Raw genomic sequence first — 21,472 nt, 5'->3', positions numbered from 1 at the left:
TTAAGTACATCTACCCTGTTGAACTTATTATGGGAAATAAATATTTAAATAAAAACAAGCTGCTGATTATTTCACATTTTACTTGTGAGCAACGGCACATTTAAATCTTACAAATATAGTTATTTGGCTTATATCGTGATAGATATCGTTATCGCCTGAAATGAAAAAAACATATCGTGATATGAAAAAATCTCATATCGCCCAGCTCTAGTCTCTACTGAATGCAGAACACTGACAGTGCCAGTCACCAGGGATTTATAGCTTCCCCCTTGGTCCCTTAACAGCTTCCACTCCTGCTGATACACCTGTATGGGAGGACTGATACTTGTAGCTTGCAAGTCCTGCATTCATTAGCTACTGTAGTCCGGATTTAATGATGTTGAGATATACACCTAAAGCTTACACATTGGAAGTGGTTAAGAGATATCAGTTAAATACTTCTTTTAATGTCAGTTTTACATAGCGTATACGCTTAAGATAATAATATTTTGCTGTAGCAGATTGTGTAATTCTTGGTGTCAGTTGTCATCTCTGAAGGGATTCAACTATGTGTAACTCTTTATAATATTGTCTGCAGAGGGGGATCAATGCATGAGGGAATTGTTCGTGGCTACATTATGTGTTTCCACTAGGCATGTGGTAATCATAGACTACAGCTTTTTGTTGCTGATGTTTATGTGAGTGCTGACGAGTGCAAAAAGCCCAAGGTGCTTCATGAAAAGGTCTGTTCTAGTGCTGTGTCCCTCACGGAGATTACACGTCTGAGCCTGTTTCTTGTAACACAGAATTTGAACAATCAGAAGCCCTGAGGGTTTTAAACAAACACAGAAGCCTTCAATCTAATAACATATAGTGGTTTTATAGTTGCCTATCTTTGAGATGACTGCTGTGCAGTAGTGTAGCAGTCCAAGGGATAAATAATTACTGTAACTGATATGTATTTGAGGATTACCAGACCTCACCAAGAGGGCAGCAGAAATTACAAGAAATATTTATATGCAAAAAAATGATTTTTTCTTCAATCATACAACAATATTATTGCCGTAATATCACATTGTGTCTCTCCATATATTTTGTAAAATTCTGCTACATGTTGCATTTTGCAGTGATCCTTGTTCTTTTTTCTTTTTTGTGTGTTCTTTTCAGTCGTAAGCAGTGGAAACGTGAATGTGGTTGTGAAGCCTAAAGTGGAGGTGTTAAAGGAAGAGAATGCCTCACTGCCCTGCACAGTCACCCCATTAACAACTGGCACAATTGTTGAATGGTACATTGTAAGTAATTTCTAGATGTTCATTTTCTTCCACAGTTTTAACATTTCTAAATAGCAAAAAACAAAACAAAAAGAAAAAAAAGTGACATTAGAGCTATTTTGCACCCAAAGTTTAAAAGTAATGCTCTGTGAAAAAATACAATTTTCTTGTTCTTGTTTCATCTGACTTCTATCTTCTTATGTTCTTCCTTGGAACCATCCATTCAGGATTTGGGAACTAGAACACGTATAGCTTTCTGTCAGGGTAAGGAGAAAAAGGTTGACCCTGGCACCCCTCTGACAGATCGGATCAAGATTGGAGAAGACTTCACTTTGACCATTTCCTCTGTTAAACCCTCTGATGAGCTAAACTTCACCTGTCAAGTCACTGACCCTGCTGGGTCTCCAGATGGTACCACTTCTCTGAAGGTCTTTTGTAAGTTTGCCAGTGCCCTTTAGCCCTTTACTTGACCTCAAGGTTACTCCCTGAAGTTAAGTTTTCATTTAATTGTCATTGCCACTAATGTTTATGACTTTAATATATGAGATCTGCATTAATGCATACTTTGATTACGAGGTAGCTTAATTGTATCTCATGCATGTTGCTGATTTGAATTTGTAAATATTTACATTACGCCCATTCTATATATCTTTAGAAAAGTTTTTATCATATAGTATAATTTACCAAAATTGTCCTTGAAGAATATCTTATTTCTTTCACTGCATGTAGTTCTTTGGAGCTTTCTCCAATACTTGAGATTACCATTTCCTTTTGATAAGATCTCCAGAGTTCAATTAACCACAACCTAATCACTCTTGACACTACTGATGAATAGTTCAATCACACGTGTCATTTCTAATATATCTCTCCTTTTTAAGAGTCCAGATTTATCACTAACATGCCGCCAGCTAATCATGGTGCAGACTACTCTGTCTTTGCCCCTCCAAAGCACCAAAATGAGTAGGATTCACTGGTATCTGGATTAAAGGGAGAAAAGGGGAGAATATGCATTGTGAGAGTGACAGAATAGCCTTTTGTTTAGTGATCAGTCCGCTTGAAGCTTTCAGGTTATCCATTAACATTTATGCACTCAGAGGCACCAAAGTTTAAAAAAATCTCATAAAATAAGCTATTAATTGTGAAAACACCAGTGTTCAACAATACCTCAATAGTGTTATTTGACAAAGGACTTTGAGGTGTACTTAAGGCCCACAGTACTAAGAAAACAGGCTGTCTTATAGAATAGCAATTATTCTTTGTTCCCATTTGACCATTTGACTCATTGGGGTTGAGTTATAGTGTGGCTGCCCTGGCTTAACTTAATGGGACTGAGTTATGAGGTCTCCAGTGGGTTAAGCTGCAATAGCCTGGGGTCTTTCTCTCAGGAAACTTACAAGCTAAACATTTTTTATTGGCAGAGTTGCTCCCACACAATGAATCAAGTCGTCAATGTGGATCTAAATTCATTTCTGTGCATCTGGCATGTGGGAATGACCAGAGTTTAAAAATACTGAGTAATGACTTAGACACAGAAAGAAATCTACTGTTTATTAATATAAGTGGATAACAGTTGCAAGCAGTGATAAGCTGACCTCGACGTAAGTGAATACTCACACCTGTGGTTGCGTGTGTGCACCAGTGTGTGTCCAACATCAACATTTGGTTGATGTTTGGTTGATGTTTGACGCTTACATCAGCAAGTGTTAGCCACAAACTGCTTAATTTGTAGTGTGAATGTACTAAAACAAGAACCATTAGCAGCAGCGTTATATTGCAAGAGTAGTGACGGAGCAGGAGTCAAATGTAAGCATAGAAGTAACAGAGATAGTCTTTTTTATTTTTAAGTAAAACTACAAAACAATGCCTTCTTACTTTATTTAACTGAAGTAACTCAGTTACTTGTATGTGACAGTGTGTGTTTGCCTGTAGGGATGCAACTAGTTTGTAGTTCACTCCTTCAGAGGGAACAGTTTTCTTGTATTTTGCAAGGGATCATGCGTCACAGGAGTCTGTTAAAGCAGCTCCCTTTTCAGGTACTACATCGTCACTGGAGGCTGACACACAGCTCTTGCTCTTAGACATGCCCAAACTTGCCCCCGCATATATCTCCGCTTATATTATATAATGGAAAATGTTATATCGATATTATCTCAGACAAAATAGTGTAGCATAACCTACTGTATATGTGTGTGTGTTTATGTGTGATTTGACCCCGCTTCAACCAACACAAAGAAAGCCAAAATGAAATCATGTGAAGAAGGCTGTTTGCTGTGTAATTTAATTACAGAAAGTCAGGAGAGATGGATTACAAATATGGAAGTTGAGCGTTTATGCGCACATACTGTTTGTAAAATGATTTTCATTAAGGGAATCATAGTGTTGTAATTGTAACTTGTGTTGTCCTTTTTTCTGTCTCAGCTGCGCCCGAACACCCAAAACTGACAACATCTCAGGCCATCACTGCAGGAATTCCTTCTAGCTCAGAGGTCTGTATGCGTTGTTTGCACATTTATCGATTCTGACCAAAAATACATACTCTCTGATAGCTTTTCCATTGTCGTTTTTTCAGGTCGGCACCTGTGAAACGAAGAATGGGTTTCCTCTTCCAAGAATTGTCTGGTTCAGAGATGCCAAACCCCTTCCTGAGGTCAAAGACAAACAAGAGAGTATGTGTTCTTTATATATATATAGATATATATAGATATGTATATATCTTCACCGTTTGCGTTCATTTGTAACCTGATCTGCTGCATTCCTTTAATTTTAGAACTGTTTTCCCTTTTTCCTTCCTTCCTGTCCGTCAGAAACATACATGGTTGCCAAACAAGTGAAGGAGACTTCGGGTCTCATCACTGTAACGAGCAGCCTGTACATGCAGCCCATGAAAGAGGACAAGGATTCAGAGTTTTACTGTACTGTAGAGTACAGCATGCCGGGGAACAAGATCGAAACGATGGATTCTAACCGCATCAAGATCAACCTAAACTGTGAGTGGTGGGCGCAGGCCGTTTGGGAGGGTATCCAGTCAGAGGTCTTTCCCTTCCCTCTTGTAGTTGGGAGGAATTGCATTTGGTTTATGAACTTTGGTGACATATTAATTTATTCCAGTTAGCAAGAACATTTTAAATCAGATATTTTAACCACATATAAATTTTTATTTGCTTCACACACAAATTAATTCATAATTCTTCTTGTGTAGGAAGGTCAATAGTACATTGTTTCTGCAATTTCTTATTTAATTATGTTAGATTCTGTATATATCTTTATTGTGCATCAATCGATCCACCACATGCCCTGTTAGAAAGTCAAAAGATATAGAAATATTCACTTCTGTCCTTATACCTACATCAAGGTGATGAGAATTATATGATAGAAACCCCATTTAGGAAAAAGACTCAGTTGGCTCAGGAGGAGGCACTGGGAAAGCATTTCTTCTGGAATGCATTACTCATTTATGATTGATGATGTATAGTGTAACAGTGAAATGTAACCACTGAAGGAATTTTCATCTGTTCCATGTGTGTTCTTCTCTGTCTAGATCCTTCTGACAAAATCTACTTTTCGCTGTTTAACACAAGTCAACCAGTCAAAGAGGGTGATACTGTAACCATGAAATGTGAGACTGATGGGAACCCCCAGCCTCCATTTGAGTTCACTAAAAATGTATGAGATCATTTCATGCACACATTTGATAAAGAAAAGGCAACATTTAGTTGCAAATTTGTTTCTCTACTGCAACCTCTGTCACCTTCTTGCTTGGTTTTTACTCGTAATTCCTGTTTTTTAATATTCAGGGAGAAGAGGCCCAAGGTAAAGATGGTCTTCTCATACTGAAATCTGTCAAGCGCTCTGATGCTGCACAGTACAAGTGCACAGCATTAGATTTCGAGATTGACTTTACCTTGGAAAAGACGATTGCCCTCACTGTCGACTGTGAGTAAGCCAAATACACATAAAGACACACACATTGCTGAATTAAAGAGGGTTAACACACAGAAAGAACAATGCATCTCCGGTTTGTGTGGTTCTTCCCATGTAGGAAGCCTTTCTTTTCATCAGTAAATCATAGAATTAAAAGGTTTCCATGGAATAGGCTCTAATGAAGTTCAGTCAGCCGGCTGATATCCAATTCAATTTTTCACACTTCATCTGTTACTTTAATGTTATCCCAAGCACACTGTTTAATCTGATCTTATCACACACATTAAGCAGTGATAACCTCGAAAGTGTATGGAATAGGCTTAACTTGGGCTCAAAATGGGCTTGACTTCAGAATAAGTGCATTAGCTTTGTACTGTTGTTTAATTTGAATTGGCACTTATTTAACACCTCAGAATGTGTAGAAGGTCTATAGTTTTCAGTCGACTCCCCCCCCCCATCTTATCTTTAATTGCTCTCTGTTTTCTCTCTGTCAGACATTGACCCAGTAAAAGTGACACCAGCTGTATCTAAAGTTGTCATGCTTGGAGACAAAGCAGCATGGCAGTGTAGGATCAAGGCTTCTCGTAATCATACAGTTCAGTGGAAAAAGGTGTGTTTCATCATTTTCTCAATTTTTCTTTCTTTTTTGTTGTAAATAAGTGTGCCATCCCCCCCCCCCTTTAAAAGAGTTGTGGTATTTGTGTGCATTCTTTCTGTTTTTCACATAAAATCAGAAACACCAACCAGCCTGGCACTATGATTGATTGTTTAGCTGACTTGAAGCTTGATACAGGTACAGAGTCAACATTAGGACAAAAGAAATCAATAAATAAATAAAATCCTCACATTTCCAATAAGTTCTTTCTAAGCATGCTCAGTTTTTAAAATGAAAACTTGTCAGTGTCATACAGTAACAACATTCACCAAGTCAACAAGAATTCATTCCTTATTTTGGCTCAATGCACCGACCACTGTATTAGACACACCAGTTAATGCAAGTGTCCAATTAGCCCATCGCACTCCTTTAAATTAGTGCATGTAGACAGGTAGACATGGTTAAGACTACCTTCTGAAGTTTAAACTGAGCATCTGAACAAGGAAGGAAGGTGGTTCAAGTGTTTCAGAAACTGGTGATATACTGATTTTTTCACAAAAATATCCAGTCAGCGGCAGTCCTTTGGCTGAAAATGCCTTGTTGATGTCAGAGGAGTGCCAAATGTTCACATGCTCCCTAATATATCCCACTGGTGCTATGACAGAGAGATAATCAGTGTTATCTGCGTCACATCTGAGTGGTCATAATCTTATGCCTGCAGTACACTGCTACTACATATGCAGTTTCACTCTGTTGTGGATATTTTCAGTTTTACGGTAGCAAAAAAACCTTGTCTTCCTTGACACAGAAATTCATAGTGATAGCTACAGCATGCACAGCGTCTTTTCTGTCTTTAATATGTTTAAAAACATTTTTTTATTTACAGATTATTTGTTCTCGATTGTCTATTTCAAGGATCTGGGTACATTTAATACTGTAAAACTGCACATAAATATACCTTTGGTGTGTTTAGTCTTCATTCCTGTTTCTCCACTTGTGATGTGCAGAGTGCTCCTCCAGTGTTAGGTCTGTTGTTGTAACCTATGTATCTATTGTTGTGTCTCTTGGGTGTGATGGAAACTCGCAGGCAGCTGGTTTTCTGGGCAGAGAATGTGTTTGTTCTTAGAAAGATGAATTCCTATGAGAAGAAGTGCAAGAGACAGGTTCATCATGGAGGACTGACTTTGATTTGTTATCACTGCGCTTTCAAACAGTGTGTGTGAAGATTCCTTTTCTGCTTTCCCATCACAGTGGTGTGCCATCAAATTAGATATTGACAGCGCTGTTCTACTCACAAAAAAAAAGAGCAGAAGCATAATATTATGAGTCCAGTTCTTCTTCAGTGTGCTTGTGTTTCTGCAGGGCTCTGAGGTGCTGTCTCAGAACGGGACTCTGTCAATACAAAATGTTTCCTATCAAAATGCTGGAGAATATGTTTGTGTTGGAGCTGTTCCGTCTGTGCCAGGACTGATGTCCCAGGCTAGCGTCAACCTCACAGTCAAAGGTAAAAGTGCATGCACGAAACAAGTACACCCACACTCACAGGAACACTATAAAACTTTATCTCAGAGTAAATAGAAGAATTTAAGCCATGCTGTAGAGGCTGTCATGTTTCTCCACTGCTAAATCCGTTAAGGTAACTGTAAGCATTCTAGAGCCTACTATTTGGAAACAAAAGTGGAATTCCAACTTCATTGTAAGAAGAGTTTATATACTATAAAGGATGTTCAGCAAGGCCAGGCATTCTTTGAGCTCTTTGGCTTGACAAAACCAAAAACTCCAGGTAAAATGAGTAGTATCGAGATGGTCATATATCAACTTTCTCTGTTTCCTTCTCTCTGCACACTCAGAGAAACGGGGTGTTTCACATGTCACATGACTCTTTTTCCCTAAAAAAATGATCTGCATGTGTGCCACCTACTCAAGTCAGAGCCAATATCAGATGATGACGATAAAACGGTGATAAAAATCTATAAATAATGCAAAAAATATTACAATAAAATGTAATACTTCCGCACATAAGACAAGAAATTAATGCTAAATCTTGGAATTTATTGCACACTGCAGTAAAACAAACATTTTAATTCAAGTTAATTATTTTATGCCAAGTGTGCTCTTGGTGCTGATGTTTATTGCTAATGTAACAGCCAAATTAGATGTGCCGATTAGAGTCTCACAGCTCATAAAAGGAGACCAGTCTGTCAGAAGATCAAAGTGAAATAAAGTTTGTTAATTGAACAGTGTAAAAGAGACATAGCAGTAGGCAAAAAATACATGTATGGCTTTTCTGAGTACATCTACATTCTAGTGACAGTGTGACACAGATGTTTTCACTGCTGTAACTTTACAACTGGGCATCTTTCTTGATCTAAGGTACAGCTTAACAGCTTTCACATATTAAGCGCATTCCCCCAGCAGGGAATTGTATGTAAAGCATGCTGTAAATAAAAACATTTGTGAACACTCTGGTACTAACCACGTTATGTCTTCAGCAAAAGTTGCCACGATGATTCAGTGAGGTGAAAATAGAGCCTTTAGAATGACAGAAAACTCTGACTTTATGCTTGATATAGCTCACTAACTCATGAACTCTTGCTATGTACTACACACTGAACTGCTACCGCTATACCAATACACAAAGTATAATAACAGTGGTCAGTGCCAGAGTGTGCAGCGTATTGTTTTGGTTAGAGGAAGGAATTGGGAGCAGCTTGGAAGTAGAAGTTGAAAGGAGAACTGAGGTATAACTGTATGTGTTTAAGGTTATGCAGCATTGTTCACTTTGTTTACCCATGACATTCTCATTCCCTGTCCAGGAAAGCCAGTGATTGACCCTCCTGCTCCTGTGAAGGTGGGGAAGGAAGGAGACAAGGTGACCCTTATGTGCGTAGCATACGGTGTGCCTACCCCTAACTTCACCTGGCAGCCCTCAGGAGGAGAACAGGTAGACATCTGAGTCAAGCTGAGAGAAAAATGAGTCTTTACAGTTTACAGGAATCAGTAAAATGAATGTATTGGAACTCATTTGGAAATAATAGTAAGGCGTATTTCAAATGAAAAGCGCCCTGCTACTATTTGTGTTTCCATTAGAGTCAATATGAGAAGATTAAAGTGTTATGTTTCATAACGTATTAAGATCACTCTTGGTAGAGTACTGTGTAAAACTTCAAAAGCTCTACTAAAAAAAAAGCGAAAACAGCTTTTAAGAAACTTGTAGAGGGAGTACGCCTTCATTATTAAATATTACATAAACTGATAAAATAAGATAAAACGTTAATCATCTTTTTGAAAAATGTGATAATGTCAGAAACTAGTAGGGATGTTTGGAAGATTAAAAATGAGAGCACAACTAATAATTTTCACGAGCAGATTTTTTGTTTGTAAGTGAGAGGTAGAGAGAAATATCACATATGAGAAGTTTGTTTAAAATAATAGGAATGGGACTCATAAGACAAGTGGATAGTAATAATAAAAGAAGAATTATACTGCAAACTCATATAGGCAAAAGGCAAAGAAGGATTTTGACAAACGACACTAATTTACTTTGGCCTTTTTCCTTTATCTCTCTTCCTTCCTTTTTATCTTCCCCTCCAGTCGATAACAGTGAAAGGTAACAAGTGGGTGAGCACTTTGACCCTGAAAACCACTGCTGATATGATAAATGGCGGGGTGACCTGCGAGGTCGAAAATGAGCATGGAAAAGATATCACGGTCTTCCCACTTTCTCTCGAACAAGGTCAGTGTAACAAGCTCTCTTTCTCCACTGGGTTTTCCTCATTAACCTGAAAATGTGATTCAGTTAAAAAGTTGCGTTGGACATGCAGAACAGATGAAACCAGCGTTCGCTGTTTTTAGTCAAATTATATTTTAAAACTTACCAACAAAAAAAAAAGTTGCATAGCATAATCACATATTCAGTAATTAAAAAATAAGTGTTTGGAGATTGGCATATTACCAAATTAAAATGGAATGCACTGCTCATTAGTTCTTCTTATAAATACTTACATGGATGCAGTGAGGAAAACTGGATATCATCTTCAATTCTGTAAAAGCTGTTCACTATTGAAATGAAAGTTATGGCAAAAAAAACAAATGTTTTTACAGTTAGCCAGTTGTGGATATGACATATATTTTGTGTACGTGACCAAATGGTTAGTCTTATTGTGTGTGTACACAAAGGGAACACACAGAATAACGCCCAGAAATTGCAACGATCCGTGCAGCCACAACACTAAAACTCATTTGTATGTCATCTTCATTGCTATAGAAGTGTCTAGGAGTAACATTTAAGATCTAACACAAGTAGTTATGAGTGAAGAAAAACTTGTAAAATACATTATAACACATAATGATCTAAACTGACAAATTTCTTTTTTTATAATTTCATGATTACAAGTCTCTAAGGTAACACAGTGTGTCTTAATGCCATGCCAGTAACTTCTTAGCCTGCTAATAACATCAACTACAGTCTGATCTTCTTTCACCTTTTGTAAACTGCATCTACACCTTTATAGCTTGCTTCTTTCATGGTTTGCTTTTTAAAATGGGCTCTCACTAAAGTTATTGATAATAAAGCTGTAGCTGGTGCCTGAATTGCTGTTTTACATCTTCGTGATCTCGCTTTTCTTGTTTTTTTTTCTCCTCCTCTCTTTTTGCAGTTGGCAGCTCAGCTGAAGGTAGAACCTTCTCCCTCCTCCTCTTCCTCTCCTCCCTTCTTCTCTCAGGACTCTTTGTTGTACAGACCCTGTAATTTAGAAACTCCCCTCCATCCGCTTCCTATTGCCCCAGCCCTTCCATGTCACACACACACACACACACACACACACACACACACACACACACACACACACACACACACACACACACACACACACACACACACGCACACACACACTCTCCTCTGCTGTACTGTAACCTTGTATATTTGCCCTCTTAACTACCGAACACTGTGGATATTGTACATTGTTATTCTTCTTCTCTTGTCACCTTTGTATAATGTCTGTCCTATATTTTGTGGATGGTACCAAAAGCTTTTGTGGCCCCTTGGGGACAATAAAGGATTCTATTCTATTCTGTTCCTTCCACTCTTCTCTTCGTCTCTTTACTGTGTCTATTTGGTCACCTCTTCTTTCCAGCTGCCTTCTTATTCCTTGCTTTTTCTGCTTTTCTCCGCTCATCCGGTGCTGTGTGTAGATTAAGTAACTTTAGCTAAGTATCTTTTTAGTGGTGTGCATTGTGTGTGTTGTGGTTGTTGCTTTGCTATGCTATGGGACTGAGAAACTCTTTTTCTCTTAAAGTGCTGCTTTCTGGAAACCCTGTGCTAACGTCAGGTCTGTATCGCTAACCCTATTGACATGTGTATGGTGTTCGTCTACAAATGTAAGTTGCTGTGTGTGTATTGATGGCTGTTTACACACACAAAGGTTTTATGTATCTGTGTTTACAAGAGTTTTTGTGTATCTGTACTTGTATTACTGTAGCTGAGAAGATATGCTTCTAGAGAAGTGAGAATGGATAGGTCCTGTATGAAGTATCACACAATTCAAAGACCAATCATGAATATTTTCCTTTTTGATCAGCCTGCTTATTTCCTAAATAATTTAATGTTAAAAACTAAAAAAGCTGCCTGCCAAAATGTTATCGAGCATATCCAAATGCCATTGTCTAATAAACAGGCCCCAAACCCCCACATTATGAAAAAGCGAGTAAAAATAATAATTAAAAAAGTGATAATTTAACAAAATAGTCATGAAAATATTCAAATTAGTTAAAAAATGTATTCTTTGGGAACATCAATTGAATTTTATAACTTCGGGATTCAGAGAAGACTTCATGCATCCTACTCATTTTCAACATTTTGGTGGAAATGTTCCAGGTTTCCTTTTTTAGCATACACAGGAAAGGAAGCATCTTTGACCTTGTCTGTAAGGACACCACAGACTGTAATATCAGGCTCACACTGTAGCACTGCAGTTTAAGTTAGAAAAGTACTAAAAGTACTCCTGCCAACATTTTCCTGGGGATATCAGAAAATCAATACTCAGAACCAATACACAATAACATTTCAAATGCCCCTCTGTAAAACCAATGAATAATTCACATTTTACTTGCTAATGATGTGTTGCAGGTGGGCAGATTTTTTTATCCCTTGGACAGTGACAGGAGCAGAAACAAATATAGTTTTCGATTATGACTGGATCTTAATAGGCTTCAGTAATCTTTGTAGGGTTAGTAATGTTAGCTTGAGAAAACTTATTATAGCATCATGTCTTCACAAGTACAGTAATACAAGTGTAGGTGGTTGGGTGAGTATGTTCAGTGTTGTTTCATTGCTCTCATTAGCTGTCTAGTATTATCTGCGTAGACATAGGCCCTGTTTTTGGGTCGCATCACATTTCAGTCATTGCATTCAAAAGATAGACTAACCCCACATCCCAATCCCCGCCCCTTATCCTCTGCCCTCCACCTTTCCAACTACCCATCCATCAACTGTCTTCACCTGGACTCCATCAAATCTCATTCTCTCGCTCTCTATCTTCCCATTCTCTCCCTCCCATGATAACACCAAATCAAATCAATTTCCTTCCTCTTTCTCTCACCAATCAACCACCCCTAACGATGCCTCTCTCCCTACCACTGATTTTTTGAAAATCGAAAACTCTCCATTCCATCCTCACACCTCCTCCACCATGATCAATCCTTCCATGATTCCCCTAAACATCTGCCCTCCAATCAAATTTCCCCAAACTTTCCCACCAACCCTCCACCTCGCAAACCTCCCACCTGCCCCCCGACCCTCCCCCCATCCCTCCTCCCATATGTACTTCCATTGCGGCACTGTAGCTGGACAGGGAGGCTCCAGTGCGGTGGTGATAGCTGTGGTGGTGTGTGTTCTGCTCCTCCTGTTGCTGGTTGGCCTCCTCTACTGCCTAAGCAAGAACAACAAGCTGTCTTGCAGCAAGAAGGACCCGAAGGAAGTGTGAGTAGAGATCAGGGACAAAAGGGATGGGAGGGGGGATTAATAATCACATGAATCAAAAAACACTAAAAGTCAAAGTGCTTAACAAGTTGGAAAATCTGTAACAAAAAAACAAAAGTGTTTGGTTTGCTCATGCCAGAATATTTGTTAAAAAGACTATAGATATCTATTTGTATGCACTGACGATGTTGCTGATTGCAAAATACATCTGAAGTTTTTACAATATAGAATACCAACTTTCCTAAGCTTGTTTTCATAATCCTTTTTAATTGCAAATGTGCCATCTGTCCTGCAAGAATAAATTTTCTTTTAAATAATCAGAATATCCTGATTAGCAGCAAGAGCAGGGTTTCTTTTTCTTTATTTGCTTGGAGATTTGACACAATAAAGTACGATTTGTAAATGTTAAGTTTGCAGAATAGAGTTACAGGATACATACATTTCAGGTCCACTGGGAGAACTGCATTAATACTGCACAGGTTTATTTTGCAAACAAGTTGTCAGACTGAATCGTTCTTGTCTACATGCATTTGTAAAACTAAGCAAATATTCGCCCCAACAAACACTTAACTCCCCGATTTTTTCTTTTGTTTTCACTGTTTTTTCTCTATGCCATTTCTATTTCTAGGAACTCTGGAATGACGAACAGTAGCGTTGTGGTGGAGCTGAAGACAGACAAGCTCAATGAAGAGGATGGTCTCTTAAACAAAAAAAATGCAACAGAACAGGTTAGGCCTATAGAGCCATGAATGTGAATTGAGAATGGTACAGCTGACAGTTATAATGGCTGAGCAAGTAAACACTTGACCTCTACATTTTATCTTTTCTAAGAATTTAGGTGACTTTGTCTGATTCTGCATTCATGAGTGTGAGTCACACAACAGAACAATAGTGGGCAGGAGCAAGTCAAGGACAATTCAGCACAGTGGATAAAAACAAAGCCTTTGCATATTTTGAGAGACTGTTTGCATAGAAATAAAGGTTATTTTCAGCCAGTGTCTGTGGTCAGGCCTCACTTTTTGCTGGAAACATCAAGAAATGTTAGTGATGTAAAAGCCTCTTATAGTAATTTAAACGGGGTAGTGCCAGTATTCCTCTTTGTATTTTTAGCATCACCAAGGATGAGCACAGTCCTGCAGACATTTACTAACCTAAAAGAATCCTTGATACCTGGTTGACATGACCATGAGCGATACAGTCACCAGAAATCTCTTCACACAGCTCCGTCATTCTGATTGAGTGTCTAAAGTCAGTTTTAGTTCAAGGGAAGCTGGCTTGGAAAAGTGGTTCCTCCATCGTGATGTGGTGTGAAAGCTGCGGGGAGTCATCTAGAAATGTGATCACAAATATAGAACATTTCATCTTTAAATTTACTGTAGTGGCATGTGTGACTTGAATTTCAAAGTCTTGTTTTATGTCACTTTTGAAACTGCTGACAGCAAACTGGATGACATTTCATAACTGCAAGGAGATATCAGGGACATTTACCTTTGCTTTTGAAATGGATATAACAAGAAGAGAAGAAAGATGTAAAAGTCTGTCTCTCCATACATAATCAAGTTAATATTTCTTTACTGAGATGCTATTAAAATATGAAAAGAGCCTTCGTGCCACAGATGCACTTCACTGGATTCTGAAAGTAAATCTCGACTTCTACATTTGACAAAGGATTTTCTTACAATGCCAAGTAAAGTAACACAAGTCTGTAAAAGTTTAATAACACAGCAGTGATATCTCGTCCATAAAAAGTGGTATTTTGTGATAAAATGTTGTGTATCTTATATTTATCTGTCAACTCCAAGTAATAAAGTTCTCTGAAAATACTGCAAGATATGAAAAGAAAACATTACAACATAAGGTGTCTATTTGGCACCAGTGCTGTGACTGTGGTTTTGGCAGTGGCACCAGAGGTTTCACTCCCAGTGCCTCACATGTACACTTTGTAAAAATAACTTGTTAATTTGCAGACCTCAGCCCAAGTCCCAATCTTTAACCTAAACTTAATCAAAAAGTAAAAGCAGGTGAAATCTGAAGTATCCTTTCAAACCCTCCAACCTCCTATTGAATACTTTGTGTGCATCTCTGCTGACAGAACAGCACTATTCAATGCCATGCAGAAGCAAATTTAATGAGTGTTGTAAAACCATGGGTTTGGTTTATGCTTTAGATTTAGATTTCATCCACAAACCAGGAAAGCTGCTGGATCTTTTGGGCACCTAGCTGTAGATATTTCTGATACAACGTTTATTCGACATTCAAATGATTTTACGCTATTGTCGTTGTTGTGCCGTGATCTAAATGAATTAATTTACCAGCAATTAACTGTTGAATAAGAAGAAAAAAAGAATATGTATGAAGAATTTAGGAAAATATGGATTATTTTTCCATTTAATTGCATTTGATGTGGACAATAAATGCATATTTTCTGGAATTTGTCAAAAAAATAGGCATGTTTGTTTCTTGTTGTTTTTGCATATTGGTCATATTTATTAAGTTTTGTCATTTCTCTCTGACAGTGATAAAACCAGATGATGAAAAAGGCTCCCAGAAGGATGAAGCGAAGAGGACAACAGGATATGAAGACAACAGGGCTAATTTTTTTTTTTTTACTAGACTGGTGATATTAAAGTTGTGGGGGCAATGAGAGGTGGAGCAGGGACATGGGTGTAGGTTGAGCGGTGTGGCTGCTCAGCATGTTCAGCATTGGCTATTCTTGTTTTACAACCTGCAATAGCCAAGTTGGGTGGAGTTTTTTTTTTTTTTTACTTTGCCTTTTTTTAAAGATAGAGTTCTTAGACCTCTATCCAACTTGTGCTGCCGCAGGTTTAAAACGATACATGTGCGAAATCATATTCTGACAACACTGGATAATTCATTAATTTACCAATCATGTCTTTCACTCCTCTGCAGAGAAGAGCTGTACTAAGAAGTATGATTGGCACATGCTTAAACACAGTGACAGAATCTTCTTTTTCGCCCCAAAGGAAACCTCAAATTCATTTTCTTCTAGTGTTAGTCTGCATTTAAGCATAACACTGAACAGCTTTTCTGTTTTGGAGTCTGCAGTTAAAATATCTTTCCTTTCTGCTGGTAACATTAGGCAAAAATACACCCGGCTGTTACTCTGTTTGATTCACCTCCCTAACAAGCTATGATGTACGCTCACATTTAATCCCCGAGCACACTGTTTGGCACTCGTAACTGTCGAGTTTTTGTTCAAAGAATCTCTGTGTTTGCATTAGTGTTGTTTAATTGCAGTTTTGCCACCTGTGACTGTTTATACATATATATATTTATATATGTATGTCTTTCAGTATCTCTAATTAGCTTTCAGTAGAAACAATCCAGGCTTTTAATAACACCAATTCTGTCTCTAAAATTGCTTGCCTTTTTTAATCTAGCTGAAAAGCAACCAAACAAGCAAGCTATTAGGTTGTACAAATTTGTTCCTGCCATTTGCAGCGCACTTGTATATTATGTCAGTATACCAACTGTTCACTTGTTTTCCTATGTGCTTGTGTTTTCCTCTGTAAATTCAAATAATGCTCACTCTGCCTATCAAGCAGGAGGAGTACTGTGCATGATGTGGAGTCCAAGGTGTTTGTGGTTACTGAGTTGCCAGCAGTAATGGCTACTATTTATTTCTCAGTGTTTCACAGCGTTTTGGTCCCCTACTTCAGGATGAAAGCTGGGGCCAGTGAAGTGAAAACTGAGGAACAGCACAGCACACAGTGGTTTTGCTCAGAAAGCCCAGTTTTCACCAGAAATTGGTGTAATTTGGTGAAATGGTTGACAATCTCAAACAGTAGCCCGCTGTGCTGTTGTTTTCCCATGACAACAAACTGGGACTTTGAGCAGCTGCGGTGCACTAGTCGCAGATTCACCTGTTGGGAGTAATCACTTGCACAGGCTCACTCTAGTTTGAAACAGGCAGGGGAGGGAGGTGTGGGAGAGACTGGGGATGTTCTTGGGGTATCTACCTTTTATTTTTTACCAAATGAAAGCTTTTCAGTGTCACAGCAGGTGTGTCTGTGTTTAGGTACGATGTTTTTGTTTATCCCCTACACTGTCGGCAGGCAAAAAAAGGAAAACAAAAGCTTTGATAAAGGGGTACATGCCCTTTTACTTTGTTTTACACTGGAAGTATTGGCCTTGATTTATATTTTTTTTTAAAAAGGTCACCTCAAACCACTCTCTGTGCCCACAAAGCTCATTGTGTTTTCACTGTCTGTCTGCTGATCTTACCAAAACATGTTGAGTGTTAGCAACCCTGTGGGGGCAGGTGAAGATAGATAGTTGATTTCTTTTTTTCCCACTTGTTTTATATCAAAATAATATGGTACAGTATAAAAGTTGTTTAGAAAGGGGATTGTCAATATTTGAACTACTGATGTTTTTTTCCAATGTGTTTCCACTCGCTGAGAGAAGAGAATTTTTTTTTTTTTTTTTAGATTCCATTTAAATGGTTTACTCTTCTCTCTTTACTGTATACTGTATATTTTGTGGTACATTGTTGTGACGTGTTGATGTATCTTTTTATTTTGCTCCAGCCATGTAGAGTTTATAATGAAAAAAAAGAAAAAAAAAGAAAAATTACCCCATTCACCCAAATATTCTCTGTGTTGTTATTCCTTTTTCTTTTTTCTTTTTTTTGCCTGTCCTTTTTGGATCTTTAGCCATCAGAATTGTTGTCTGAAGGCCAAGAAAGATGCCCAGAGGATTTACTTTACCAAGTGGATCATCATGGCCTTGCCATATTGGTCCATTTGATTGACCTTTATTATAATTATGTATTTATTTGATTTTCGGTTGTTACAGACGGGACAGACATGACTGGGGGATAGGACTGGGAGAGAGAATGAAAAAAGAGAGGGAGAGAAAGAAAAATAGAGGGGAGAAGAGATGGTGAGAAAGGGTGAAGAAAAAAAAGAAAAACAAACAAAACACGTGGATCACCTGTATGGAGATAAAAAAAAAAAAAAAACAGAAGAGAAAACAAACATAAAAAAGCAACATAATAAATACAACACCATCACAATAAACTAGCCAAAAGTAGATAACAGTAGATACTAAATATTACATGTTATTGTGCAGCACGCAAGATCGACAGCGCACAATGTGCTTCGTGGTAGCAGGCAGGAAGGGTGTAGTTTGTGTCAGTGAACACCCGTGTGTACACCCGTTTGCACACCTGTGTGGATCAGCACGCTTGTATTCAAAAGGTTTCTCCATGCAACGATCTGCTAGGGAGTGTGGACGCTATAGCCCCGTCCCCCAGGGCATGAAGCAGGTATGGAGGAGATCCAGGCCCCAGACATCCAAAGGCCCCAGCGTACGAGGGCCCAAGGTGGACCACCACAGGGGCAACCGTGCCACCTTCCTAGGAAGAGCTGAGGAGAGCCCCAAACGAGAGGTCACCCAGCAGCCACGGAGCAGAGGCCAGAGGGGGTTGCAGTGACGTGCCCGAGGGATCTGCCAGCAGCCAGCTGTGCCAGAGAGGACCGGGCCTCAGGCCCAGAGGCCTGAGGGCACCCCACCCCCCGGAAGGGGCCCAGCCAGGCCACAGGCGCCAGGCCCCGCCAATCGGCCACCAGGGGTGAGTTGGGACATACATGAGCGCCCAGCCCCAGACACCAAGAACCACCAACACACCAACGTCTGACGGCATCAGCCACTGGCAGGGAGTGTGGTGAGGGGAGAAAGGCCTCCATACCTTGGAGAGCCTGAGATGTTCCCAGAGAGGTGGAGTCTAAGACCCAAGCTGACACAGACGAACAGGCGCACGGAGACACAAATTGGCATTCCCACCCCCATATACACAAACAAATACTCGGCACTCATCTGACATGGAGACAAACACAGATAGGCACTGTACACACATTCACACTCCCCAAACATACTCTATATCCCAGGTCTGGGTACCCCCGCCCCCAGAGGGGCAAACCATACCCGGATCCAGGAGATGTAACCCTTCTCTCTGGGGTGGAGGAAAGCAGTCCGCCTCCTTATCTGCAGTAGCAAGGAGGCCCCGCATCCCACCCCTGACGGTTAACAGAACAGGGTGAATGAAGACCCCAAACCTTCCTCCACCCGCTCATATGTAGTGTTGCTGCATGCTGTTTTACAGTGCATTTAAAACACAGGAGGGCATGGTGCTTCCTGCCAGAGAGCAGCACGGCTCCTCCCTGTGTTGTTATTCCTGTCATTGCAACATGTTTCCAGGTCTTCCAGTCCCTTTTACCCCTCAGCTGTAAAAGGCTGATGGGGTATGCCATCAGCTGGACAGGTGGGCAGTGTGAATACCTAAGTGTGTGAATGCGAGGTGCATCATCGGTTCAAAAGTCTGAAAAAGGTTTTCTGAAAAACTGGGATGGAATAACTATAGGAGTTTGAAATTGATACAGTAGTGTCTATACCAGGGCTGCCCAATCCCAGTCCTTGAGAGCTACTATCCTGCAGCTTTTAGATGCATCCCTACTCCAACACAGCTGAATCAAATGGTTTGATTACCTCTTCAGCATGCCATCGTGTTTGGCAAAGGCCTGATAACAAGCCATTCATTTGATTCGGGTGTGTGGGAACAAGGATGCATCTAAAAGCTGCAGGACGGTAGCTCTCGAGGACCGGGATTGTGCACCCCTGGTCTATACGGAGGCTAAGGGCTAGCACTGGTGGTCACTGGTATTTTTGGAATTTGGATTCATCACCTTTTATGACAAAAGTAGATAAAAATTGTTTTTTTTTTTTTTTTTTAAAACGTATATATGTTCTAATAACTAAGAAAATGTTTGAAGGACGCAGGTCTGGCCATATAACGTGCCAGCTAAAATCCTTGCACAGCATTGAACACCATCTCTAAAATATTCACACACCAGAAATCTAATTGCTCTTGATGTAATTCATCCGTGTGTTTTTTCTTGCACTTCCTAGAAGATGACATCTAAATTGATTCCTAGCTTGCACCCAATTTTAATCTCTTTGATATAACCGGCATTATGTAAATTTCCCCCACATTGATTGATTCCATAATTTGTTGTGACAGAGCAGACAAATCGAGGAAGCCCATGTTTTGCATCAATAACTGCTTTATGGATGAGCTTGCTGCCGACTTCATGATGCAGCATTCTGTCGACTCACTTTTATACTTGGGAACCAGTTTAAATGAATCCATCAATCATCAACCAATTGCGGTGCAGCTTTGTTTATAGATCAGTAGCACTTAGTAGGATGATTCTTATCAATAGCGGCTATAATGATATATCAAAACCAACCATTAATCAAGAGTGAGGAGGGGAAAAAAAATGCTGGTTCATTCTCTTCATTAAAAATCTCATCTCTTAGCTTTTGTAATAGTGTATGCTAACCTTGTATTACCTTTTGACAGTTTAGCCCAACACCGTGCATCTACACAGCCTCTGTGCTTGTGGGCCTATTAGCGCCATTGTTCTGACACGCACCCACTACACCACTCGTGTTCCATTAGGAAATTAAAAGTCTCCCATCAATGTGACCCGCTGAAATCCATCTGTGCTTTGAATACAAAGTAGCGAAGATGGAGACCAGCAGGATAAGAGCACAGGTCGACAGGAGAGAATTAGAAAATGCAAGTAAAGATGTCAGTGTCAGTTTGTGCTGATGTAATCACAAGCTCTAAAGGTCCGATATGGATTGACAGTATTGACATAATGCACATTTTTCTACCGTGCTGTTTGTGTGTGCACTTTGAGATCTTCTTGTGCTTTATTTTACAAAGAACAAGTGGATCAGTGCTTTTCAGTCTTGCTAACAATGAGGGGGGATTACGGTCACTCCACCCAGTGTCCTTTCCCTTTTCCCTTATCTCTTGCTCTGCCTGCTGAGAGTCTTCATGCTCCCTTCTGGGTTTGGTTACAGTAGCTTTAAACTGATTTAGTAATTTAGTGTTGGCCTATTGAGGGATGACAGTCACTGTCTGTCCCTTCTGCTTGCTCAGCCTGGATCTGATGGCCACTCGGTAGCATTGGGTTGGTCTTAGCACTTTGGAGGACTTAAACTATGGAAATAATTCACTGCTGTTACATTACTTCCATAAATATTTTGTTTTATAAGTTGCTTCTGTATTTTCAGTCAAAAACGTATATCTACTTTCACTTTTAATGACATATACATGTATATATATATATACATATAAAAAAAAAAAAAACCCAGCACGCCCCTGCGGGCGGTTTATCCTTCAAGCTCGGGTCCTCTACCAGAGGCCTGGGAGCTTGAGGGTCCTGCGCAGTATCTTAGCTGTTCCCAGGACTGCGCTCTTCTGGACAGAGATCTCCGATGTTATTCCCGGGATCTGCTGGAGCCACTCGCCTAGCTTGGGAGTCACCGCACCTAGTGCTCCGATTACCACGGGGACCACCATTACCTTCACCCTCCACATCCTCTCGAGCTCTTCTCTGAGCCCTTGGTATTTCTCCAGCTTCTCGTGTTCCTTCTTCCTGATATTGCTGTCATTCGGAACCGCTACATCGATCACTACGGCCGTCTTCTTCTGTTTGTCTACCACCACTATGTCCGGTTGGTTAGCCACCACCATTTTGTCCGTCTGTATCTGGAAGTCCCACAGGATCTTAGCTCGGTCATTCTCCACCACCCTTGGGGGCATCTCCCATTTTGACCTCGGGACTTCCAGGTTATACTCGGCACAGATGTTCCTGTACACTATGCCGGCCACTTGGTTATGGCGTTCCATGT

General features: G+C 39.7%; 1 protein-coding gene across 3 annotated transcripts in view; it reads left to right on the top strand.

The window, feature by feature from the left end:
* bcam (basal cell adhesion molecule (Lutheran blood group)) overlaps window positions 1-17,356 on the top strand; it is a 49,475-nt gene extending 32,119 nt beyond the window's left edge. The window contains exons 2-17 of one of the 3 annotated variants that reach the window (XM_080897561.1): window positions 1,147-1,271; window positions 1,478-1,685; window positions 3,669-3,736; window positions 3,820-3,916; window positions 4,055-4,237; window positions 4,789-4,913; window positions 5,045-5,183; window positions 5,666-5,781; window positions 7,129-7,270; window positions 8,583-8,710; window positions 9,361-9,502; window positions 10,425-10,442; window positions 11,064-11,096; window positions 12,610-12,745; window positions 13,374-13,473; window positions 15,262-17,356. In XM_080897561.1, the coding sequence (XP_080753687.1) occupies window positions 1,147-1,271; window positions 1,478-1,685; window positions 3,669-3,736; window positions 3,820-3,916; window positions 4,055-4,237; window positions 4,789-4,913; window positions 5,045-5,183; window positions 5,666-5,781; window positions 7,129-7,270; window positions 8,583-8,710; window positions 9,361-9,502; window positions 10,425-10,442; window positions 11,064-11,096; window positions 12,610-12,745; window positions 13,374-13,473; window positions 15,262-15,264 (1,763 nt within the window). In that variant the 3' untranslated portion in view covers window positions 15,265-17,356. The remainder of the gene's footprint in view (window positions 1-1,146; window positions 1,272-1,477; window positions 1,686-3,668; window positions 3,737-3,819; window positions 3,917-4,054; window positions 4,238-4,788; window positions 4,914-5,044; window positions 5,184-5,665; window positions 5,782-7,128; window positions 7,271-8,582; window positions 8,711-9,360; window positions 9,503-10,424; window positions 10,443-11,063; window positions 11,097-12,609; window positions 12,746-13,373; window positions 13,474-15,261) is intronic. The other 2 variants (XM_080897562.1, XM_080897563.1) reach the window with 2 other exon arrangements.
* Window positions 17,357-21,472: the final 4,116 nt, after the last annotated feature.

Source organism: Rhamphochromis sp. 'chilingali' (genome assembly GCF_963969265.1).
Source record: "Rhamphochromis sp. 'chilingali' genome assembly, chromosome: 11".
NCBI lineage: Eukaryota > Metazoa > Chordata > Actinopteri > Cichliformes > Cichlidae > Rhamphochromis > Rhamphochromis sp. 'chilingali'.
This window is presented reverse-complemented; position numbering and strand designations above follow the sequence as displayed.